Source organism: Lynx canadensis, chromosome E2, assembly GCF_007474595.2.
Source record: "Lynx canadensis isolate LIC74 chromosome E2, mLynCan4.pri.v2, whole genome shotgun sequence".
NCBI classification, from domain to species: domain Eukaryota; kingdom Metazoa; phylum Chordata; class Mammalia; order Carnivora; family Felidae; genus Lynx; species Lynx canadensis.
In genome coordinates this window covers 47811394-47837093 of record NC_044317.1, presented here as the reverse complement: position 1 = coordinate 47837093, position 25700 = coordinate 47811394, and the positions used below count along the sequence as shown (strand labels likewise).

Genomic DNA, 25700 nt, shown 5'->3' with positions numbered 1-25700 from the left:
ATTCTGTGTGCGTGGGTCTGCAACATGAGTGTCTTGGGCGAGGGCCTGAGGAGTCATGACTGTCGTGGGGAGTGCGCTCCTCTGCCTAGGCCCAGCTCTTTGTATGTGGCTGAGAAGACAGAAGTGACCACATATTTGGTAGCTGATGGGCCCAGATGTTTGTGGCAGTGCCTCGGCAGGCTGGGGCTGGAGATGTGCGTGGACAACGTCCGTGTCTGTGAACGTGGATCTGTGACCAGATGGTTATTGTGGCTGCGACTGTTTATGTGCATCTGTGTGATGCGGTGTGTGTGGCTGTGGTCGTGCCTGTGTATGACCACATGTGGAGAGCTGTGACCAGGTGCCTGGGGCGACTGTAGACATGAGTTGCATGCATGCATGTGACCGCATGTTTATGTGTAGCCTGGACAGGCGTCTAGAGGTCAAGGCACTCCCTCCTCACACCGTCCCCTTGCCTCCTGAGACCAGGACATCCCCAACACGTGCCCCCAGAAACGCACCTACTCATTCCTAGGCCCTAGCTACCAGGTGGCTGATCTCCTGAGTAACGGTTGCTATGACAACCAGGGCTCTCACCAGGGAGCCTGAGATGGAAGGGGGGGGGTTGGCTGTTGTCCAAAGAGGTGGGGAGGTAGGGGACCGAGCCCCATGCCAAGCCAGTGTCTCACCTTCTCCTCCCTTCCTTGGGCAGGGCGGACCCAAGAGGCCTGAGCAGCGTTTGCCCCCAGCCCCCTGTGGGGCCCTGGGGCCCCCCGAAACCTCCAGGACGGAGCCAGGTGAGTGACCAGCTGGGGCCAGGGCAAGGCTGAGCAAGCAGGTGGGTCAGCCTGGCACAACCAGAGGAACTGTCCCTTTGCTCCCACCGCAAAGGCTGCGGAGGCGCAATCACACCCATGAGGGGACACCCTCGAATGTCTTCCCCGCACACTCAGTGACCATCAGTCACACCCTCACAAATACCACTCGTGAACACACTCTCACAGACAACAGCCCCACGTTCTCAACCGCTGCACTCTCGGCCAGGGGCAGGGTCTCTTGGACAAGCCTCACAGCTGCACACTGCCACAGGTGACCGCCATCGAAGACCACAGCCACGCCCTCAGGCAGACACACGGCTTGGAAGACGACGGTCATGGCCACGCCTCTGAAAGACAACGGCTTCATGCTCGCACACATCCTCACAGGCACGGCTCCCAGACACACACGGACAACCACTCTCGCACTTAGATCCCCTTCGGCAACAACCTTCAGGGACCTACTCTTCCAGAAACAGCCACACCCTTGGACCCAGACCCCCCCTCACAGATAGCATTTCCGGACACACACTTTCGCAGACAGCCACTGTCAGACCAGTGTCCTTCCGTATGTTCAGCCTTCAGAAATACACGCTCACAGATGATCTCTGCATGCTTAGATCCAGACAACGTTCAGGAATCCACCAGTTATGCGCATACACACACACAGAGTCCCCATCTGCTGGCAGTGTTCTATCCTCCTTGTCCTCTCGGGCTCCTCCTGGGACAGTCCGTATGGCTTATCAGTCAGAGAGACTGTCTTAGCACAGACTGTCCCCACCTCCGTTGTGGCCACCTCCACTACTGCCCCTTCCCCTGATGGTTACAGGTGCACACCGCCCCAGGGGCTCCTGCCTTAGACCAGACACAGTTGTCAGAGGAGTGCATCTCAGAGGCACAGAGATGAGCCCCCAGCCTCCACACCCTCGGGTTCTGGACCTCAGTCCCTGGACCTTCTGTGTCCCCCCCACATCGAACCCAGGCCTCCCACATCCCCCACATCGGACCCGTGCAACACCAGCTCTTGTGCCCTCTGACCGTCTCAGCCCCTGACCTCCTACCCCTAAAATCCTGGCCTTGTGACCCCTGAGCCCTATGCCTTCTAACCCCCATGCCCTCCAATGTCTCGACTCCCCATTACTTTGGATCCTCATGCCTCTGGACTGCCACGTCCCCAATCTCCAGACAGCTCAAAGCGGACTCCTGACCCCCATCCCAGACCTCCATGCACCTTTGCCCTATGTTTTTCTTCTGAATCCCCACCGCTGACTCTGGCACGCCCCTGCCTTCCCTTGCCCCGTTTTCCAGTGGCCCCTGACCGCTGCCGCCGCATGTTCCCTGAGTGCCACGCCCTCTGACCCAGGCACCCCCTGACCCCGTAACCCAGATCCCGTGTTATCTGACCCTCCCTGCCCTTGACCCGCGCCCCTGTCCTGTGTCACCAGAAGGGGCGGGCACCATGAACAAGTTACGGCAGAGCCTGCGGCGGCGGAAACCAGCCTACGTGCCGGAGGCGTCGCGCCCCCACCAGTGGCAGGCAGACGAGGATGCCGTGCGCAAGGGCACTTGCAGCTTCCCAGTCAGGGTGAGTGGGCGGGGCGCGGGCAGGGGCTGTGTGCATGCCGTCCCGGGGCCCCGGGGTGCTGGGCGATGTGGCTGAGGCCCTGGCCCAAATGCGAGAGACGATGCATCCCCAAAGAACCCCACAGCCTGGGCCCTTCAAAGTTGGCATTAAAACCCAACACGCATTCTCTTGTACCAGGAAGGTATTACCTGGGAAGCCAGGGGACATTCTTCCTTGAGTCACCCCATCCTCTGGGAGCTCACAATTTCCAAAAGGCACCGGAAGGCCACAAAAGCCTGTGGTATTTGCACAGCCCTTTACTATGAAGTGCTTTTTGGTTTAGACCATCACGACTCTTCAAAATGCACACTGCGCTTCCGTGAGGGAGACAGCAGGATTCAGGTTCAACTCCCAACTTAGTCCCTTGCCTGGCTGGGTGACGACAGCCGATTGTCGTAAACCCTCCGTTTTCTTTTCCCTTCCCCTGGAAGCAGGCATGGAGTGGGTGGGAGTGGGGGGGGGGCGGGGGGGGTCCATTTGGAAGTGTGAGAAACGCTGGGAAGGAAAGAAAGCCAATAAAGGTTGTGTCACTAACCTGCAGCTGTGGGCACTCGAGCTTGATGTCATCGGGAAAATGCTGGGAAATAGAGCCATCCCCCCAACGGGGTAAGGAGGCTGGGGTGAGCGCACCCCAGCTCCCATGGGTCGTTGGCAGGCCGGTGCTGAGGCCCGGAGACGCAGACTCTGGCCCCTAGAAGGACGGGAAGTAACATGTTAGGGCCAAGAATAGAGGCAAGATGGGAGTCAGAACTCCTTGCTAGCCTCAGTGTCCTCATCTGTGTATCTGGGATGGGAACAGAGGACCCACCTCGCAGAGTGGCGGCACCGTGAGTGAGTTAATATGTGTGATGGGCTAGGGGACATTGGGTGACACGTGGCAGCTGCTCGGGAAACACTAGGCGGTATTGATTACTGTGCTGCTTTCCTGTCCTCCCGTCTCCTCCCCACCAAGTACCTGGGCCACGTGGAGGTGGAGGAGTCCCGGGGGATGCACGTGTGTGAAGACGCTGTGAAGAAGCTGAAGGCGGTGAGTGAGGGCTGGGCCGGGAGGGGGCAGGGCCGCACCGGAAGAGGCAGCCCTGACCAGGCCCTCTCTCCTCCTCCCCCACCCCCAGATGGGCCGGAAGTCCGTGAAGTCCGTCCTTTGGGTGTCAGCCGATGGGCTCCGAGTGGTGGATGACAAGACCAAGGTAGGAGGCTCGTGGGGGGTGGGAGTGGGCCCCAGTGGGCCCCCTCTCCTCACCCTGCTTGAACCGGGGCTCAGCACACCTTCCCACCCACCCTCATGATGTCCCTCCCTCCCGGACCTTCTAGGCCATGTGCTCCTGCAGCATCTTGGCACTCCTCATGGTCGTAATTCAGGACCGAGTCCTACCGTTACCTGTGAGCTGGCGCAGGTAGTGGGTGTGGAGCAGCCGCCTTCGCTCGCATCCCTGCTCACCCACATATCTGCGGGGTGACCCAGAGTGTGAGGTTCAACCCCTCCGTGCTTCAGTTGCCTCATCTGTAAAATGTGGATAAACATGGCCCCTACCCTTACGTGAGAAGGTGTATGCGTGCCGTGTAACTGTCCCTGGGGCAGCATATGTGCTCAGATCAGTGGATGTTAGCTGTTCTGTGTTTATTGTCCGTGTTCCCAGCCAGACGGGGGCATCCCGGGGCCCAGACCTGAGCATCTGTTTGCTCACCATCGACTTCCCTGCACAGAGACTGCCCAAGGAGGCGGCAGCACAGGGCAAGAGTCAGGTTACCAACTGAACGGGATGGACACCTTTGCACACGCAGTTCCTTTACCCTGAAAGACTGTTCCCTGCCTTTTTGCCTGGTTAATACTTCCTCCAGGGGCGCCTGGGCGGCTCAGTTGGTTAAGTGTCCGACTTCGGCTCAGGTCATGATCTCGCAGTTCGTGGGTTCGAGCCCTGCGTTGGGCTCTGTGCTGACAGCTCAGAGCCTGGAGCCTGATTTGGATTCTGTGTCTCCCTCTCTCTCTGCCCCTCTCCCGCTTGTGCTCTGTCTGTCTGTCTGTCTCTCTCTCTCTCTCAAAAATAAATAAAACGTTAAAAAAAAAAATACTTCCTCCGGGAAGCTTTGCCTGGTTCCTCACCAAGCTGTGTCAGGCACCCGCTCCTGACCGCCACAGGTCCCTGCACCTCCCCCACCCCGGCCCTGGCCCCTCGCCTGTGCCTCTGTCTGGTGATGGGCCTGATTCCAACACTAAGCCGGGAGCCCCGTGCATGCGAGCAGGGCCCACTGCTGTTTCAATGGGTGCAGGGTCCCCACCCCGTGCGGAACAGGACAGAGAGCAGTCGCTAAGGGGAGTGCTGAATGAGTACGTGAAAGATAGTTCAAGTTCCTCTCCTGGTTTCCCTGGCCACCTTCCAGGACCTGCTGGTAGACCAGACCATCGAAAAGGTCTCCTTTTGTGCCCCTGACCGCAACCTGGACAAGGCTTTCTCCTACATCTGCCGTGACGGTACCACCCGCCGATGGATCTGCCACTGTTTCCTGGCACTCAAGGACTCTGTGAGTATCACCGGAGGAAGGATCACCGGGAGGAAGCCAGGCTGAGTCTTGTCTCCCTGGAGTCGGGCCAGTCACTCTCCCCTCCCCTCCTATCCCCTCCCCTCCCCTCTCCTCTCCATGCCCTGTGTCCTCACAGCTCCTAACTTAGAGGATTATGGGGAAGCTTGCGTGGGTTAATACCAAGTATTTGGAATGATGGCCGGACATCAGAAGCGCTCGGGGAAACATTAGTTATCGTCCTCCTCATTATCAGCGGTTCTTCATGTTTCTCTTACTTTTCTTTTTTACGAGGGTCATATGCATATAGTAACATGCACAGGTGGTCCCGGCACAGCTCCGTGAAATTCTGGCTTATGTAAAAACCCCACCCAGGTCAAGTTGTAGAGCGTTTCCTGCCCCCAGCAGGCTCCCTCCGGCCCTTCTCAAAGATACCCCCCCAGGTCCTCCTGCTTCTTTCAGCCTTGATTCATTGTGTTTGCAGTTCTTTACATTTGAGGGGGTGAAGGCCCCCTCTGAGAATCTGATGAAAGCCACAAATGGACTGTCTTCTGTGATACAGTCTCACAGTTAGGATTCTGAGGCTCTGACAGAAAACCCCCAGCTGTCAGTCATTTCAGTGAGATAGAAGTTTGTTCCTGTTTCATGTGAAAGACATCCAGAGGCAGGCAGTGCAGGATTGGTGTGCTTCTCTCTGCTCATCAAGGGCTGTGGCCTCCCCTCCATGATCCAAAATGGGTGCACATGCTCCAGCCTTCACATCTTCATTCCAGCCACATGAGGGAGGGAGGCATGAAGAGGGGCACACCCTCTCCTTTTGGGGAGTCACGGAACAATTACATCCCGTTGGACATCCCTGGCTGCAAAAAAAAAAAAATGGTGGAAAATATAGTCTTTATTCTGTCCTGTTCCCTGGACCCTGACCTCAGACCCCACCCAACTTGGTAGGAAGGCAGTCTCAGCTGCGTACATTAGCCAGTCTTCAGTGGCTGGCAACAGAAACTAATCTGGCTAACGTAAATCCAGAATAGTGTGATAGGAGGCATCTCACAGAATCGAAGGACAGTCAGAGCATTAAGCATCAGAAAGGTCAGGGAGCTGGGCAGCCTGGGGACAGAACGTCAGGGGACAGTTCCTTTCACTGCATTGCTGCAGAAATGAATCCAGCCTCCCAGTGTTGTGGGTTAAAATTCCAACAAGAGGGCATGGGATTGGCCTGGCAATGGGTCACTGCCCACCCCTTGGTCAGGAGAGGCTGGAGCACACAGCCTGACATACCCAGCGTTGAGGGGGAGCTCCCCAAAGGGAACCAGGGTGCTGTTATCAAAAGCAAGAGGAATGGATACCGGGCAAGTAAAACGACATGCGTCCCTCTCAGATTCTAACAGTATCCCCCACAAGGATTCCTTCATATTTCAGAAATCCCCACTCCAGGAGCTCTGAACCCCCAAAACTAGTTAGTACCCCCAACTTCCTCACTCGTACGCACAACTCCAGATCTCAGAACTGGGGGATAAAGATAAATTTGAGCATGTCAGGATTGATTAGTCAGTACTGATTATGGCTGGCTGGGGGGCTAGCATGGAGATACGAGAAGCCCAGAGCCCATAGCAACTGCTGTTTCTGGGGCATAGTGTACCAGTTGTAGCAGTTATCTGTGGCTGTGTAACAAATTGCCCCAATGTTTAGCGGCAATCATTTATTATCTCTTGGGGGTTTTGTAGGTCAGGAATTCGGACAAGGCTCAGCTGGGTGGGTCCAGAGTCGGTCATGGCTGTTACAGTCTGGAGCTGTAACACCAGGAGACTGGCCGGACATCTCCCACTCTTCATGTAGTCTCAGGACCTCTCCAGAAGGTCTCTCCAAGCCTGGAGGCTTCGGGAGGGCTGACTTCTTACACGGTGGCTCAGGGCTCCCAAGTGAGTTAAAGGAGAGAGAGAGAGCGAGAGCCCAAGCTCGCGCCAGGAGGAAGTGCTGTCGCCTGTGTGGACTTAGTCCTGGAGACCACACAGCATTGCTTCTGTGATATTCTGTTTGTCCAGGCAGTCACAGAGGCCTTCCCAGGCTAAGGGGAGAGAACACAGACTCCACCTCTGATAGGGGAATGACATAATTCTGGAAGAGCGTGTGGTTGCCAGAAACTTGTTGTGGCTATTTTTGGAAAACACACTGCCATGTGGTTAGTTTGGATTCAGTGTCACCCCACCTAGCTGTGGGACGTCAGGCACAAGTGGCTTCCCTCTCTGGGACTCAGTTTCCCCCTCCATAAAACGGAGATAATAGCAGTGGCTGCTGACAGGTGTGTTGGTGAAGCCTGTATATTATGGTCACACACAGAAAGTGTTAAATAGGGTCCCATAACAAATGTTCAGTAACTAGGAGCGGTTGCTTTCATGTGACAAGTACTTGGGGCACCTGGGGCGGGTCAGTCAGTTAGGTGTTTCGGCTCAGGCCATGATCTCACAGTTCGTGAGTTCCAGCCTCGTGTCAGGCTCAGTGCTGACGGTGCAGAGCCTGCTAGGGATTCTCTCTCTCTTCTCTCTGCCCCTCCCCTGCTTGTGCACTCACTCTCATTCCCTCTCTCTCTCTCAAAATAAATAAACTTAAAAAAAAGAAAAGACAAGTACTTGAGAGTGAGAATCCAAGCAAGAAAAGAGTGTGACCTTGTCTGCAATTGCTTTCCACTTGTGAGCCTCAGATTTTAAGCATTAAACAATAGGACTCCCACAATTCCTCAAAGTGATGCTTTATTTTTTGAGGTGCAGTTCACATAAAATTCATCATTTTAGGGGCGCCTGGGTGGCTCAGTCGGTTAAGCACCCTGCTTCGGCTCAGGTCATGATCTCACGGTTTGTGGGTTCGAGCCCTGCATCAGGCCCTGTGCTGACAGCTCAGAGCCTGGAGCCTGCTTCGGATTCTGTGTCTCCCCCTCTCTCTGCCCCTCCCCTGCTCATGCTCTCTCTCTCTCTCAAAAATAAATAAACATTAAAAAAATTTTTTTTTAATTCTTCATTTTATTTTTTTTTTAATTTTTTTTTTAATGTTTATTTATTTTTGAGACAGAGAGAGACAGAGCATGAACGGGGGAGGGGCAGAGAGAGAGGGAGACAGGCGCCCCTAATTCTTCATTTTAAAGCATACAGTTCAGGGCGCCTGGGTGGCGCAGTCGGTTAAGCGTCCGACTTCAGCCAGGTCACGATCTCGCGGTCCGTGGGTTCGAGCCCCGCGTCGGGCTCTGGGCTAATGGCTCAGAGCCTGGAGCCTGTTTCCGATTCTGTGTCTCCCTCTCTCTCTGCCCCTCCCCTCTTCATGCTCTGTCTCTCTCTGTCTCAAAAATAAATAAACATTAAAAAAAAATTAAAGCATACAGTTCAATGGCATTAGTATACATGCAATGCTGTTCACTAATCATCTCTAGTTTCCAGTGTTCTCATCACTCTTTTTTTTTTAATATTTATTTATTTTTATTTATTTATTATTTATTTATTTATTTATTTATTTTTGCAAGAGAAAGCAGGGAGGGGCAGAGAGAAAAGGAGATAGAATCCAAAGCAGGCTCCACGCTGTCAGCACAGAGCCTGATCCATGAGATCATGACTGAGCCAAAATCAAGAGTTGGATGCCTAACCAACTGAGCCACCCAGGCGCCCCTCATCACTCCTTTTTTTTTTTTTAATGTTTTTATTTATTTTTGAGGCAGAGAGAGACAGAGCATGAGTAGGGGAGGGGCAGAGAGAGAGCGAGACACAGAATCTGAAACAGGCTCCAGGCTCTGAGCTGTCAGCACAGAGCCCGACGCGGGGCTCGAACTCACAGACTGTGAGATCATGACCTAGCTGAAGTCAGATGCTTAACCGACTGAGCCACCCAGGCGCCCCTTATCACTCCTTTTTTTTTTTTTAATGTTTATTTACTTATTTTGAGAGAGAGAACAAGCTGGAGAGGGGCAGAGAGAGAGAGGGAGAGAGAGAACCCCAAGCAGGCTTTGCGCTGTCAGCATGGAGCCCAATGTGGGGCTCGAACCCACAAACCATGAGGTCATGACCTGAGCTGACATCAAGAGTCGGACCCTTAGCCGACCAAGCCTCCCAGGCACCCTTACCATCACTCCTAAAAGGGACCTTATACCCATTAAGCAGTCACTCTCTGTTCCCCACACCCACCTCCCCAAGCCTGGTAGCCGCTAGTCTGCTTTCTGTCTCTATGGAGTTACCTCTTCTAGATAGTTCATGCAGATTGAATCATACAGCCTGCGGTCTTTTGTGACTGGCTTCTTTCACTTAGCAGAATGTTTTCAGGCTTCATCTGTGTTGTAGCGTGTGTCAGTACTTCCTTTTTCCTGGCTGAATAGTATTCCATTGCATGGCTCTATTACAAGTTGTTTTCTCTGTTCATCCATTGATGGATGTTTAGGTTGCTTCTACCTTTTAGATATCGTGAATAATGCTACTGTGGACATTGCTGTGCAAGCATTTGTTTGAATAGCTGTTTTTAATTTTGGGGGGGTCTGTACTTAGAAGCTAGATTGCTAGATCATATAGTAGAGCTACGTCTAACTTTTTGAGGAATTGCCAAATTGTTTTCCGCACCATTTTACATCCCCACCAAGCAATGTACAACGGTTCCAATTTCTCCACATCCTAGCCAACACTTATTATTTTCCTTTTTTTTTTTTTTTTTAATTACAGCCGCCCTAAGTAGGTGTGAAGCGGTATCTCATTGTGGTTTCGATTTGCATTTCCCTGCTGACTAATGATGTTGAGACTCTTTTTATGTGTTCATTGGCCACTTGTTTCTGTTCTTTGGAGAAATGTCTATTCTAATCCTTTATCCATTTTTTTTGTTTGTTTATTTTTTTAACGTTTATTTATTTTTGAGACAGAGAGAGACAGAGCATGAATGGGGGAGGGTCAGAGAGAGGGAGACACAGAATCCGAAACAGGCTCCAGGCTCTGAGCTGTCAGCACAGAGCCCGACGCAGGGCTCGAACTCACGGACCGCAAGATCATGACCTGAGCCGAAGTCGGAGGCTTAACCGACTGAGCCACCCAGGCGCCCCCTTTATCCATTTTTTTCAACTGTTTGTCTTTTTATTGTTGCGTTGTAAGAAATTTATATATTCTGGATAGTAGATTCTTATCAGTTCTATGATTTGCAAAAATTTTTCTTCATTCTGTGGGTTGTCTTTTTACTTTCTTGGTAGTGTCCTTTAATGTACAAATTGTTTTTAATTTTTTTTTTGAGAGAGAGAGAGAGAGGGTGCAAGTGAGCTAGGGGCAGAGAGAGAGAGAGAGAGAGAGAGAATCCTAGGAGGGGCAGGGGAAGGCGGGAGAGAGAGAGAGAGAAGCAGGGTTCACCCAAATTGGGGCTCAAACTCATGCACTGTGATATTATGACCTGAACCGAAGTCAGATGCTTAACACTGAGCCATCCAGGCACCCTGAATTGTTTTTAATTTTTATGAATTCAGCGTGTCTATTTTTTCTTTTGTTGTTTGTGTGTTTGGTGTCATAAGAATCCATTGCCAAATCTAAGGTCATGAAGATTTACTCCATGTTTTATTCTAAGACTTTTATAGTTTTAGCTATTACATTTAGGCCTTTGATCTATTTTGAGTCAATTTTTGTAAACAGTGTGAGGTAGGGGTCCAACTTAATTTTTTTTCCCTGTGAATATCCATTTGTCTCAACACCATTTGCTAATAGGACTATTCTTTCTCCTTTGAATAGTTTTGGTACCCTCACTGAAAATCAATTGACCATAAATGTGTGGGTCGATATCTGGGCTCTCAATTCTATTTCATTGATGTGTATGTTTATCCTTATGGCGGTATCACATTATTTTGATTACTGTAGCTTTGGAGTACTATTTTAAATCAGGAAGTGTGAATGCTTGGGGCACCTGGGTGGCTCAGTCGGTTAAGCATCAACTTCAGCTCGGGTCATGATCTCGCCGTCCGTGAGTTCGGGCCCCGCACTGGGCTCTGTACTGACAGCTCAGAGCCTGGAGCCTGTTTCGGATTCTGTGTCTCCCTCTCTTTCTGCCCCTCCCCCGCTCACGCTCTGTCTCTCTGTCTCTGAAAAATGAATAAACCTTAAAAAAAAATTTTTTTTTAAAACTTCTAAAATTCTTCAAAAAAAAGTGTAAATTCTTTTATTTTGTTCTTTTTCAAAATTCCTTTGGCTGCAATTCTGGGTCCTTTGCAATTCCATATGAATTTTAGGATCAGCTTTGCTGTTTCTGCAAGAGCAGCTTTTCTTATTTCTTCAAGAGTCTATTGGGATTTTGATGGGATTGCATTGAATGTACAGACCACTTTGGAAATACTGCTATGTTAACAATATTAAGTTTCCAAATCCATGAACATGGGATGTATTTCCATTCATTTAGGTCTTCTTTAATTTCTTTTAGTAATGTTTGGTAGTTTTCAGCACACATGTCTTTCACTTCCTTGGTTAAATTTATTCCTAACCATCTTACTGTTTTAGACGCTGTTGTAAATGGGATTGTTGTAGCTTCATTTCTGGGTTGTTCACTGCGGGCGTATATAGATATAACTGATTTTTGTGTATTGACCTTATATCCTGCAACTTTGCCAAATTCATTTATTACCACTGATAGTTCCTTTGTGGATTCTTTAGGATTTTCTATATATAAGATATGTCATCTGCAAATAGAGATGATGTTGCTTCTCCCTTTCCAATTTGGATGCCTTTATTTCTTTTTCTTGTGTAATTACTCTGGCTAGAACTTCCAGTACAGCATTGAAAAGAAGTGATGAAAATGGGCATCCTCATCTTGTTCCTATTCTTATGGAAAAGCTTTCACTCTTTTACCATTGAGTATGGTGTTAGCTGTGAGTTTTTCATGAAAATCCTTTATCAGATTGGGGAAGTGCCCTTCTATTCCAAGTTTGTTGAACTTTGTTTTATCATGAAAGGATGTTAGATTTTGTCAAATGCTTTTTCCCCATTAATGGAGATGATCATGTGGCTTTTTTCCCTCTTTCTGTTAATGTGTATTGCATTCACTGGTTTCATAGGTTGAATCAACCTTGCATTCCTGGGATAAATCTCACTTGACCTTGGTGCATAACCTCTTTACTCTGCTGAGGAGTTCAGCATGCTAGTATTTTGTTGAGAACTTCTGTTCCCAAGTTTATCTTTAAAAGGTGGCTGAGGGGTGCCTGGGTGGCTCAGTCGGTTGGGCGGCCGACTTCGGCTCAGGTCATGATCTCGCGGTCCGTGAGTTTGAGCCCCGCGTCGGGCTCTGTGAGCTCTCTCAGCTCAGAGCCTGGAGCCTGTTTCGGATTCTGTGTCTCCCTCTCTCTGACCCTCCCCCATTCATGCTCTGTCTCTCTCTGTCTCAAAAATAAATAAACGTTAAAAATTTTTTAAAAAATAAAAAAATAAATAAAAGGTGGCTGAGCATCTTGGTTAGGAAACAGAAGCTAGGTTGATCTCATGAGAATCCCAACCCTGCCACTCACTTAGAACGGGTGTGTTGACTAAGGCTCAGTTTCTTCATCTGTAAAACAGGCTCATAAGCATGTCCGTCTCCTGGCATGATTGTGAAGATTCCAACAAAGGGTGGACAGATTTAAAGTGACACCTATGTGGTGTTTCCCTGTGCTAGGCTCTCGTGCCGGCTTCCAGTGCTATGTGCCTCCTTGCATGTATTAGCTCATGTAATTCTTGCAACAACCCTGTTAAGTGGGTGCTGTTAGGGCCCACATTTTACAGACAGGGAGGCTTAGGCACTGAAAGGTAGAGTGGTGTTCTTGAGAACACGCAGTTGGAAAGTAGGAAGCCAGTATTAGTGTGGCCTTGGAGCCTCTTAAGTATGTACTCAAGAGATGGGCTGTTTTTGTTTTCATTTTTTAAGAATTTAACTTTTTTTTTTTAAGTTTATTTATTTATTTTGAGGGAGACAAAGAGAGCACAAGCAGGGGAGGGGCAGAGAGAGAGAGAGGGAAAGAGAGAGAATCCCAAACAAGCTCCACACCACCAGTACAGAGCCCGACATGGGGCTCGAACTCGCGAAACTGAGATTGTGACATAAGTGGAAACCAAGAGTCGGACGCTCAACCGTCTGAGCCACCCAGGCGCCCCCACCCCAGGTCATTCTCTTTTGAAGTAAAATTCCCACCCGCACCCCCCAAAGAACGGCCACTCTTTGACTTTCTTTTCACGGTAGATGAGTTTTGCTGGTTCTCGAACTTCGCATAAATGGAGCGGTACGGCACTGCTCTCTTGTTTCTGGCTTCTTTCCGTCAGAGCTGTCATTTGTTTCCGTCCCGGTGCAGACGCACACTGAGGCCCCGGGCTGGGGTGGGGGCGCTTGTCCAGGATCACCGGACACCCAGCCGCGGGGAACCCAGGGCGTCTGGCGTCCGGCCTGCACAGCACAGCGTCTCTAAGCCCGCGCGGATCTCCACCCACAGGGCGAGAGGCTGAGCCACGCGGTGGGCTGTGCCTTCGCCGCCTGCCTGGAGCGGAAACAGCGGCGGGAGAAGGAATGCGGGGTGACGGCCGCCTTCGATGCCAGCCGCACCAGCTTCGCCCGCGAGGGCTCCTTCCGCCTGTCGGGCGGCGGGCGGCCCGCTGAGCGAGAGGCCCCCGAGAAAAAGAAAGGTGGGTGCTGCGCAGAGGGCAGGGCTGGGCACAGAGTGGGCCCCGGGGGTGGGGGGGGGGATGGGGGCTGGGGATCCGGTGTCGCTGCGGAGAGCTGCAGAGGTACGGGGACTCTGCAGTTTACAAAGCAGAGCACCAACCACAAAGTTTGGTTCCAGTTTGTAAAGCTCACTTGGGTTTAAGGAGTTCTTTGGGCAGTGTGCTGCAGGCCACAAATCACAGCAGAGCTCCCGGCGCTTCATTATGAGGCATTTCAAACTGTGTATCCGGGCCGGCTAATGGGTTGTGAAGTCAGCTTTGGTGGATTGTGGCTTGCGCTGAAAAAAAAAAAAAAAAAAAAAAAATGAAATAGAAAAGAATAGAAAATAACAGATTAGCTGAATGTAGTAAGGGTAAGTGTAGTTGAATGATACTATTATCTCAGCATATATATTTGCGTGTGTGTGTGTGTGTGTGTGTGTGTGTGTAACAGGTTACCGTGCAAAAGGTATTTCTTGCTCTGGGTTGCCATCAAAAGGGTTTAAAAAAATACCTGGTAAGGGGCACCTGGGTGGCTCAGCTGGTTACGTCGGACTTCAGCTCAGGTCGTGATATCTCAGCCTGTGAGTTGGAGCCCCGCGTCGGGCTCTGTGCTGACAGCTCAGAGCCTAGAGCCTGCTTCAGAGTCTGTGTCTCCCTCTCTCTTGGTCCCTCCCCTGCTCATGCTCTGTCTCTCTCTCCCTCTCAAAAATAAACACACACACACACACACACACACACACAAAGAAAAAAGAAAAAAACCTGGTAAACTCTAACATTGTACCTAAGTGGCAAATACTTCGTAAGTTCTAAAACTGTGTTCTTTTTTTTTTTAATTAATTAATTTTTTTTGACAGAGCACGAATGTGCCCACCTGCATGTTGGGGCGGGGGGGAAGAGGGGCAGGTGGAGAGGAAGAGAGAGAATCTTAAGCAGGCTCCACACCCAACCCAGAACCCGATGGGGGGCTTGAGCTCATGAATGTGAGATCATGGCCTGAATCGAAATCAAGAGTCAGATGCCTAACTGACTGACCTGCCAGGTGCCCCTGAAACAGTGTGTTTTTTTTTAAATATAAGCATACTGTGTTCTGAGTCACAGTGTAATTTTAAGTTTACATATTTATTTTGAGAGAGAGAGAACTGTAGGGGAGAGTAGAGTAGGGGCAGAGAGAGAGGGAGAGAGAATCCCAAGCAGGCCTCACGCCGTCAAGCACAAAGCCTGACATGGGGCTCCACAAACTGTGGAGATCATGACCTGAGCTGAAACCAAGAGTCAGTCTGTCATTTAACTGACTGAGCCACCCAGGTGCCCCCACCCCCAGTTTTGTGTGTGTGTGTGTGTGTGTGTGTGTGTGTGTGTGTGTGTATTCTAGTTTTTTAATTTTTGGAAAACACTGCTTAGAATTCATAAAGAACTGGGGCACCCGGGTGGCTCAGTCGGTTAGGCATTCAACTCCTGATTTCGGCTCAGGTCATGATCTCAAGTCTGTAAGAATGAGCCCCTCGTTGGGCTCCATGCTGATCATGGAGCCTGCTTAAGATCCTCTCTCTTTCTCTCTCTCTCAAAAAAAAAAAAAAGAATTTACAAAGAACTTACCATGGGGAACTGACCCAGATTAAAGGAGACTAAAAAGATTTGACAAGTAGTAATAAACACAAGGTGTGGTGACCCTGAACGCTGAACTGGATTTTGGATTACCTGTGTCTATAAGGGACATGATTTTTTTAAATTTTTTTTAACGTTTTTGAGAGAGAAGAAGAAACAGAGACAGTGCAAGAGGGGCAGAGAGAGAGAGAGAGAGAGAGGGAGACACCGAACTCAAAGCAGGCTCCAGGCTCCAAGCTGTCAGCACAGAGCTTCATATGGGGTTTGAACTCATGAACCGTGAGATCATGACCTGAACTGAAGTCGGATGCTTAACCAACTGAGCCACCCAGGTGCACCCAAAATTAAAATATTTTTAACTAAAATAATAATAATAATAAAATATTTCTAACTAAAGAGCTAGGAAAACAGAACTTTTTATTACTTAGAATATTAGAGTGTACAAAGTATGTTTCTTTTTTTTTTTAATGTTTATTTATTTTGAGAGAGAGAGAGAGAGAGCAAGGGAGCAGGGGAGGGGCAGAGAGAGAGGGAGAGACAATCCCAAGCAGGCTCCATGCTGACAGCCTGGGGCTCAGTCCCACAAACGGTGAGATCATGACCTGAACTGAAATCAAAGAGTCGGAGGCTTAACCAACTGAGCCACATGGGTGTCCCCAGAGTATGTTTCTATTTATAAATAACATGACCATTTACAAACCTCTTGACAATTTACAAAGCTCTTCACAGCTTACAAAATATTTTACAGTTTACATCATCTTTTTTTTTTTTTAACGTTTATTTATTTTTGAGACAGAGAGAGACAGAGCATGAACAGGGGAGGGTCAGAGAGAGGGAGACACAGAATCTGAAACAGGCTCCAGGCTCTGAGCTGTCAGCACAGAGCCCGACGCGGGGCTCGAACTCACGAACTGTGAGCTGAAGTCGGACGCTCAACCGACTGAGCCACCCAGGCGCCCCACATCATCTATTTTTTTTAATATTTATTTTTGAGAGAGAGACAGAGACAGAGAGCGAGCCGGGGAGGGGCAGAGAGAGACACACACACAGAATCCAAAGCAGGTCCAGCCTCGGAGCTGTCCGCATGGAGACTGACATGGGCTCAAACTCACGAACTGTGAGATCACAACCTGAGCTGAAGTCCAATGCTTAACCGACTGAGCCACCCGGGTGCCCCTTCATCATCTATTTGAATTTGTAAAGTATTTTACCATTCACAAAGCAGATACAAAATGAAGTTAACAGAGGGCCTGGTCCAGTATATGATGTTTTATATTGTTTACAAATGAACGCACTGGGTACACAGTCCTTCACGGTTCACAGGTATTTCTTTACTGTTTCTAGAGGCTATTGGAATTTACAAAACATGTCATTCGCTTTAGAGTTTGCAAGCGGTTTTACTGTTTCCAAAGGATGTTATAGTTTCCAGGTACTTTGCATTATAGAAAGCACTTTACAGCTTGCACAGCAAAATGAGAGTTTACGAAGTATGGTATGATTTGCTGAACATATCACCCAGCATTTTGCTGTAGATGCACCGATTTACAGTCTCAAGGCACCTCGCTTGCCCTTTGACAAAGAGCTCTTTCCAATTTAGGAGTTGCGAACCAGTGCACTTTTCACAGTGTTGTTTACCAAGCTTTTGTCAGATTCCAAAGCACTGAACATTCGCTGCCTCAACTGACCCTCTCAGGAGGCCTCAGGAGGGCAGTATTAGGGGTGGTTACCCCAGGTTTAGTCCGGGAAACTGGGGCTCGAAAGGGAGGGGGCTTCCTGAGATCCCCCAGTAAGGTGGGGACAGAGGTGATTTCCTGGTTCCAACCTGTCCCACGTGGTTCAAGCTGCCCCCAGCCAGGCTTGGGTGAGAGCCTCACCACTTCCACCTGGAAGATGGGAGAAGCAGTGCTGGGTGACCTCCCTACCTCTCTGGGCCTGAGTTTAGTCTCCTAATTGGGCTGCAGCTCGGGTGAGGCCCTGATTGGAGGATGGGTGTATATTTGTGTTTTGACAGGGCTTGGGGGTGGGGGGGGAGGGTCCCTGCCTCTGAAGATCCCACCTTGTACTAGGTGGGGAGACCAGGTACTCCCAGAGGACAGAGGGCAGTCCCAGAGTGGAGAGGATGGAACAAGCTGGGTCTAGAACAGTAGGTAGCAACGGGTGGGAGGGGCGAAATAGTTGAGGTGGGAAGAATGGTAGGAAACAGACAGAATGACAGGAAGACAGTGTGATGTGGAGAGAGCAGGCCAGAGGGAGAGACAGGTTAGGGCACTTGTGTGGGACACCGACTCTGGGGTCAGCCTGCCCCTTCCTAGCACTGTGGCTTGGGCAAAGTCATTTACCATTGCTAGGCCTCAGTCTCCACATCTGTAAAATGGGGATAGCGGTCATATCGACCTCATTGGGTAGCTGTGAGGCTCGAATCACTGAATACTTGCAAGCATTTGGAACAATGCCTGATACATTCATTTTGCACCAAATAAGCGTTCGTTAAATTAATCAGAAAGGGAGACAGAAGGTCTCAGAGAGAAAAACAGAAGAAGCAGCAGAGAAAGCCAGATTGGGGGCAGAAACTAGCGACACAGAAGGTTGGGCTGGAGGAGGACTCCCAAGAGCCTCCTGGGGCAGGCAGTATTGGCTTGGTGAAGATGAGAGGCATTTCAGGGCTCTTACCAGCCTGTCGCGAGGAGAGGACACATTGGGTGAGGAAGGCAGCATTGGAGGACGATCAAGGGGGCTGGGTGAGAGAGGAACAAATGCCCTGGTGGGGTATCTAACCGCCTGTCCCCCCTGCCTTGTCTCCAGCAGAGGCAGCAGCTGCCCCATCTGCGGCTCCTGGCCCTGCCCAGCCTGGGCATGTGTCCCCGACGCCGGCCACCACATCCCCTGGGGAGAAGGGTGAGGCGGGCACCCCGGTGGCCGCAGGCACCAGTGCAGCTGCCATCCCCCGACGCCACGCCCCCCTGGAGCAGCTGGTTCGCCAGGGTTCCTTCCGCGGGTTCCCAGCACTCAGCCAGAAGAACTCACCTTTCAAACGGCAGCTGAGCCTACGGCTGAATGAGCTGCCGTCCACACTGCAGCGCCGCACTGACTTCCAGGTGAAGGGCACAGGTGAGCCCGTGTCTCAGTGGGAAGAACATCAGGATCAATACCATACCACCCTCTGTAGGAGGCAACAGATAGAGAGGAGGTGGATACACCTTGATTGATTAGCACTGTCTGCCACGGGAAAGGAAAGAGGGGTGGAACACGTCATAGTTGATTAGCAGCGTCGGCCACCATCGAGGGGGTGGGGGGGTGGGGTAGTGCAAATGTGATCGATTAGCAATGTCTACTGATGGCAAGGAAAAGCAGAAGGATGGCATAAGCCATGATCAATTAGTAATGTTTGCTCTAGGTACGGAACCGAGAGGTACCTCACACATGCATGCATCATGATTGATTAGCAAAGCCTGCCATGGGTTCCGGGGGAGAGGAAAGCTGCCTAGACGCCCCTTTTTGCTCAGGAGGAGACTGAGACTCCATAGGCTAATGCTCCCTCCAAGCATTTGGCCAGAGAGACATGAGATCTGACTAGGTGAAGGATACAGGCTCAGAGTAAGGGAGGATTGTGATGGGTTAACGGCGTCCGCCCAGGGCAGGGAGAATAGAGTGATGGCATATGTCATGATCTCCTTACAGTGCCTGCCATGAGCAAGAAAAAGGAGCGAGGCGATACACCATATGATTGATTAGTGAAGGTTGCCATGGATAAGGGAGAAGAGAGAGCAGAAGTTCTGTTGTGCCCAAGGAGAGGTTCCCAGAATTTGGCCAGTGGAGACATGAGGTGAAGGGCACACGCGAGCACGGGGATCAGGGGTCACGGAGCATAGTGATGGATTTGTGATGTCGCTGGTCGGCAGAGGATCAGGCAGAAGCAGCACCCCCATCTTCCAGGGACAGTGCTGAGGGAAGCGGTGACGCGTCATCATCTATTAGCAGTGCCTGCCCTGGGCAGTGATAGGAGAGGCAGTATAGCTGTTCTGTTTTTCTTGGAAGGAAGATGGAATTACAAGGACCCAGCATTTGGCCAGTAGAGCCATGAGGTTTGGCCAGGTGAGGGGGACGGTGAGCAAAGAGTTGAGTGGGAAAAACACATTGTGCTTGATTACTAATGTCTGCCATGGGCCAGGAAGAGGAGAGAGGTGGCATGTGTCATGTTCTCAAAGCAATGTCTGCCACGAGAGAGGGGGAAGAGAGGTGGCATGGTACCATGTTCTGCCCCAGGGAGGTGGGCAAGCGGGCTGCCTCTCCTCCCAGCTGTTGGTGAAGTCACGTGGTCTGGCCCACTTTCCTGCTTCCATATGCCAGATCGGAGACACCCACCCCTCGTGGCCTCGGGGACTGGCGTGGGAGGCGTTGATCTGCGTCCAGAAGCCTGGGCTGCTCGCAAAGGTGACTGCTGAGCAGATGCCAGTGCTTGCCGAGACTGACGCACACGCGCTCCGTGTCCCGCAGTGTCCCTCTGCCTTCACACAGCCTCGGGTTTGCTGTCCTCATGCACCCTGCCATGACGCACCCCCCAGGCCTGTCACACACGCTCCCTGAGAGGTGGCAGGCTCCCCAGGCTTCAGGTGGAAGCTTCACGCGCCCGTAGCCAGTCGCACACTTGCTTGGATGTGACCTGCCACCCGGAATTTTCAGATTCACACATGTCACTCTGCCGCAGGTGCCACACACAGAAGTCACACGCTTAATGTGGCTCAAAAGTCACACCCCCTCTTGGGTGTCACAGAACCAGATGTTTCCATTAACACACACTTAGGCACGTGTCCAGATACCCCACGCAGATCGGCGCACACTCACAAACCGCACACCCGGATTCACACAGACATGGAAGTCGCACCTGCAGATTCACGCACGCTTGCAAACACATTTATACGTCACACGCGGCTGCCTGGAGTGGCTCACGCTTGGGAATCACAGGACGCCACGCGCCTGGATCTCGGTCACACTTAGATGCCAGGCCCTCAGAAGCTGCACACCTATTTGGACTACAGTCATCATAGACTTGACCTAGAAAGCATGCACCCTCCCACCTGGGCACGCCCCTGTCACACCTGCTAAGTCCTCCAGCCCATTTCTTTCTGATGCTCAGTGGGGCATCGCATGTGCTCCCTTGGAGACGACCGCTTGCTGAGATGTCACAGGCTCTTGTCCCACCACACTGGCGTTTCTCTTGTCTATTTGGATGGCACTTTTTTTCATCCCAAGCTCTCATGAGGCCACCGCACCTGTTCAGTGTCCCCTGTCTTGCTGGCACAGGTGCATCTCTAGCTTCATGATGTGTGTAATAGGCCAGGCCAGGTGTGGTGGACAGGGCCCCCCCCTTCTCCACCCAAAGGAGGACGAATGATCCCCAGCCACCGCACAACAGTGTGGCCAACGTTCATCCTGACTCATCAGAGCTCTTGCCATGTATGTGGTCGGATATATCTTTTAATTAATATATATTGTCGAACATTTAAAATATTTCTCCTGATTTGTAGCTACACACGGATTTTTTTTTAATGTTTATTTTTGAGAGAGAGAGAGAGAGAGAGAGAGAGAGCACGTGCACGCACACGAGTGGGGGAGGGGGCAGAGAGAGAGGGGGACAGATGATCCAAAGCCTGCTCTGTGCTGACAGCAGAGAGCCCCACACTGGGCTCAAACTCATGAACCACAACAAGATCGTGAACTGAGCCGAGGTCGGATGCTCAACGGACTGAACCACCCAGGTGCCCCACTATACGCAGATCATGATGTCCTCCCTGGTTTGGGACCCCAGCCACCAAAATGTCACGTACCACTTGGCTGTCGTACCACTCGGATGTCACGCACACACAAGCACGGAGTTAGCATTTTCATGGCCCCGGCCGTTGGTTACTGCAGAGTAGACCCACGACCTACACACCTTGTGAGGGAAAGGACCCCAGGTGGTGAGAGAGGGCCACCTAAGGGCACGGGGTCAAGGGTAGGGCCTGGGCCTCTTCTCTGACCTCCACCCTTCCCTGACTTCCCAGTGCCTGAGATGGAGCCCCCTGGAGCCAGTGACAGCGACGGCATCAATGCTCTGTGCACACAGATCAGCTCGTCTTTCGCCAGTGCTGGAGCACCCGCACCCGGGCCACCACCAGCCTCAGCAGGTAAACTCTGCCCCTCCCTGCAGTGCCCCCCTACAGCCCCCTGCTCCACTCAGGGGGTACCTCAGACACTCCAGGAACCTTGGAATCCCACGGTCTTAGAACCACGGATCATCTAAAGGCTATGGGACCGTCCTGGCACCGTGGCATCAGTTTAGAGCCTTGGATCATCTTAGAATCACAGGGTCTTCTCAGAGCCATGGGCTCATCCTAGAACCATGAGATAACATTAGAATCATGGGGGGCCACTTCAAACCACGGGATCAATTTTAAACTTTCCTGTCCTAGAACCATAAAATTGAGAAACCTACAGCCTCAGAATCACAGGATATTAGAATGTCCAGTTCTGGAACCATGAAACCTTGGAACCACCTTAGAGCCATGAGCTTGTTCTAGAACCATAGAAGCACTTGGAACTGCACTATCAATTTAGATCTCTAGAATCTTAGAAAACACAAGCTTAAAACCATTGAACCTCACTCACTAGGTGAGACCTGTACACTTTGAGAACGATCCGTGCAGTCTTTAAATCTTAGCCTCCTAAAACAATACATTGTCAAAGTACCAGAATGAACGGTGGTATTAAAAATATTTAATAATAGGTTCGGCACTGACCAATCAGAAGGGAAGCTGGGCTGGTGCCTGTCAGTCTTGCCTGTGCTTTCCCATCTTAGGGCCTTAGAATCTCAGCACTGTACTTTCTTAGCACTTCAGAACCGTGCCCTGGTCCAGGATGGTTAAGCCAATTGCCCCAAAGTCAGCACAGCTAGTGAGGAGCAGAACTCGATTCAAGGCACGCAGTCTGGCTGCAGACTCTGACCCCCAGGCTCGGGTTCTCTTGGCTGCCGCCCATGCCCCTTAACTGCCCCTCTCCTCCCTCTAGGGACTTCTGCCTGGGGTGAGTCCTCCGTGCCCCCTGCAGCGGCCTTCCAGCCCGGGCACAAGCGAACCCCTTCGGAGGCCGAGAGGTGGCTAGAGGAGGTGTCCCAGGTGGCCAAAGCGCAGCAGCAGCAGCAGCAGCAGCAGCAAGCGGCCTCAGTGCCCCCTGTGGCCCCTGCCCTGCAGCCCTTTCCCGCCCCCGTGGGGCCCTTCGACGCTACACCTGCACAGGTGGCCGTGTTCCTGCCACCCCCACACATGCAGCCCCCTTTTGTGCCCGCCTACCCGGGCCTGGGCTACCCACCCATGCCCCGGGTGCCCGTGGTGGGCATCACACCCTCACAGATGGTGGCCAATGCCTTCTGCTCAGCCGCCCAGCTCCAGCCCCAGCCAGCCACCCTGCTCGGGAAAGCCGGGGCCTTCCCACCCCCGGCCATGCCCACTGCCCCGGGGGGCCAGGTCCGCCCACGCCCCAATGGGGCACCCTGGCCCCCAGAGCCAGCACCTGCCCCGGCCCCTGAATTGGACCCCTTTGAGGCTCAGTGGGCAGCGTTAGAAGGCAAACCTGCTGTAGAGAAGCCTTCCAACCCCTTCTCGGGCGACCTGCAGAAGACTTTCGAGATTGAACTGTAGCCCGAGCTGCCCTGCCCACCCCAGCATCTCCAGGTGCCCACACCTGGGAATGGAGGCCCAACCTCTCCCTAGTCCCGCTCCCTGGGGCTACGCCCCACCCCCCAACACCCCTTCTAACCGCCCCCCCCCGGAACCACCCCCCACAACCACTACAGAACCGACATTGTAACGCCCAGGTTGTGACAGGATGGGATTCGGGGACGGACCAGCCTGGCTAAGGGACCCATTTCACTGCCAGACTTAGGCTGGTGGTGCCCTTCCCCCCCTTCCCCCAAACCCCAGACACAGCGGGATGGCCACCGTCCCACTGAGTGCCCTCGGTTCAAGCTACATCTCCCAGTTTCTGTTGTTGACCTTCGACCTTTCAGTGTTGGGTGGGATGGAAAAGGGAGGCCCACTTAGGGGCTCTTCTGGACCCCACAGGAGTGCCCACCCCAAGTCTGGCCGTCCCCTTCCAGACACAGCACAAGCAAAGGGCTTCCCTCTGCCCACCTGCTGCGTTCACTGCCAATGCTGTGCTCACCCCTATCATCCCTCTCCCCCACTCGGGGGCCCACATCTTCCTTGGGCCAAGGTCTCGTGGGGGCAGGGGCCAAGTTGGGGGCCCAGGAGTTGGGGTGGGGGGAAGAGGAAGGAGATGCTCAGTTACCTCACGTCAGTGCCCGCTGGGGAAGGGCCCGGGAAGAAGGGGGGGTGCCTGGCGGGTACTTTTCTATCTTTTATTTCCAGATTTTTTTGTATCTAAACTCACAGATTTGTATTATACAAGGACAGCCAATAAAGGAAGACTATAATGGTGCCCCTCGGACAGCAGGGTGTGTCCAGGGGGGATGGTGTGGTGACAGAGCCTTTCCTCCTGAGTCATCTCAAAAGCAAGAAAAAAGGGGGGGGGGGGGTGTCCCTGCACAGTAACCTCGGAGCCATAACATGGTCGCAGGGAATGATGACCCGGCACGTGAGAGGTGAGTATTAAAGGGGACCCAAAATTAATCACCCCAATTTCTAACTCTTACAGATTTTGAACCAAGGAATTTAAAACATTGTATTTGGCTGGGAATAAGTTCAGTATTGAAATTTTAAATAACCAGGTTTGGAATCCTGTATCTTTAAGCTGGAAAATTCTTGTTTGGTCGATTGCATTTTCCATAACTTAGGCCAAAGTGTCATCTGACATGGCAACATGTTGTTTTTAAGTCTCTACATTGTTTCTTGGGTCCCTTGATACAATCTACAAGTTACATACTTTAAAATATGCAATGTATAAATTATATGCTTAATTATTTATAGCTCTTGAAAATGAGGTGATTGATTTTGTGAAACCCAAGATTATATCCCCAGCTGATGGATTGGGAAATTCAGTCACTTGCCCAAGGCCACACATCTGATTTGTGGGGGAGCTGGGATTCAAACCCAGCTCCTAGCCAACCTCAAGGCCAATCATTAAACCACCAGGCTGCAAGGGAATAAGCTTAGAGTCTGCCCTCTGGAGTTTACAGCCCATAAGCCAGATGTGGACCCTGGACTAGGGGACCTGTGCCAGACAGCTCTACCAGGGTGCCCAGGGATCCCCAGGGAGGGAGCACAGGACTCTAGCAGAAATAAGCCACACTTTCTCATCTCCAAGCTTTGCAGATGCCCTTCCCTCTGCCTACAACACCTTTCCTGACACAGCACCTTTGCCCAGAGAATGCCACTCATTCTTCAGGCCTCAGTTAAAGTATCACCTCTTCTTAGGGAGCCTCTTCCGTTGCCCCGCCCCCTCCCATCCAAAGTTTGACCCTTCAGGTTGAGTCAGGAGCGCCCCTCCCCACTTGGGCCCCGGGGCTTCCCCCTCCAGGCCCTAATTCAGTCCTAGCCCTGACCCATTCTGGGCAGTCGCTATCTGGTCCCCCACTGGACTGTGAGCGAGGGGTGAGTCTGGGTGTGTCTCAGTCACTTTGGTGTCCCGGCACAGGGCCAGGCACTGAAGAGGCAAGCTCAGCAGTTCAACAAGGCAGACCGCTGCGCTGGCAAGGGAGAAGGGCAGAAAGGGCCTGGGACTTGGACAGAGATGGTTCAGACTTTCGGACTAATGGGGAAACCGAGGCCACGCTGCGCACACAAAATCAGGGACAGAGGCAAAACCCTCTTCCCTGTCACTGGCTGATCTTTACCCAAAACTATTCTTCCTGTGTCCAGAGTCATCTTTCTCAGCCGCCCCTGCCCCAATAGTCCCTGTAGATGCAGATGTTCTGGTCCCAGGAGCCCCACAGGCCCGTTATATCCCGAGGACCTCCCACAAGCTCCCCTTAGCCAATTTCCCCATCTTCCCACACATGATGGAGACTGGCTCTTCATGGTGCTTGTCTCTCCACAGAGACCATAGATCTGGGGTTAACCTGCCACCCTCCACTTCCCCCAGCCTTGGGCTCTCAGAACCCTGGAGATGCCGAATTAACACCCCCGCCCTATCTGGTAACCTCGTCCCACCTAACCCCACAGTGCTGCATCCCTACTCCCGCCCCATCCTACTGCCATCAAGGTCATTTTTCTGGGGCATCCAGCTCAGGCTACTTCAGCGCCCCCTTTCCAGTTCCGTTTGGAAAGCCCTGACCACCCCCACAGCGGCTCCCCCGCGCCCCGTCCCTGGGGAAATAGCCCACGTGCCCCGCTCCCAGTGCTCTCAGGAGGGTTCCGCCCCCTGCTGGAGCCCCGCCCCTCGAGGTGCCTCCACTCCAAGCGCTAGCCGAGCAGCTAGGGCTATTTTAGAACCTTCCACGCGAGGCAGTGCCTAGCGCCCCGCCCCCTGCCCCACGCTCTTTGGAAAGCTCCGCCCTGCGTTCCAGCCTAG

At 51.9% G+C, this 25700-nt stretch overlaps 1 protein-coding gene across 1 annotated transcript; it reads left to right on the top strand.

Moving 5' to 3' along the window:
* Positions 1-691: 691 nt before the first annotated feature.
* On the top strand, positions 692-23669 carry NUMBL (NUMB like endocytic adaptor protein). Its single transcript, XM_032591517.1, has 9 exons — positions 692-776; positions 2240-2379; positions 3371-3445; positions 3534-3608; positions 4801-4941; positions 13382-13571; positions 18000-18305; positions 21239-21361; positions 22242-23669. Exons 2-9 carry the CDS (start codon positions 2254-2256, stop codon positions 22868-22870), a joined length of 1665 nt encoding a protein of 554 aa, XP_032447408.1. The 5' UTR covers positions 692-776; positions 2240-2253; the 3' UTR covers positions 22871-23669.
* The last annotated feature ends 2031 nt before the right edge of the window (positions 23670-25700 follow it).

What these genes read in the sequence shown, in the direction of transcription:
- NUMBL (XM_032591517.1), top strand. Translation starts at nt 2,254, where the DNA reads ATGAACAAGTTACGGCAGAGCCTGCGGCGGCGGAAACCAGCCTACGTG. An exon ending in CTGTGAAGAAGCTGAAGGCG is followed by an intron (nt 3,446 to 3,533) that starts GTGAGTGAGGGC and finishes CCCCACCCCCAG; the next exon opens with ATGGGCCGGAAGTCCGTGAA. An exon ending in TCCTGGCACTCAAGGACTCT is followed by an intron (nt 4,942 to 13,381) that starts GTGAGTATCACC and finishes CTCCACCCACAG; the next exon opens with GGCGAGAGGCTGAGCCACGC.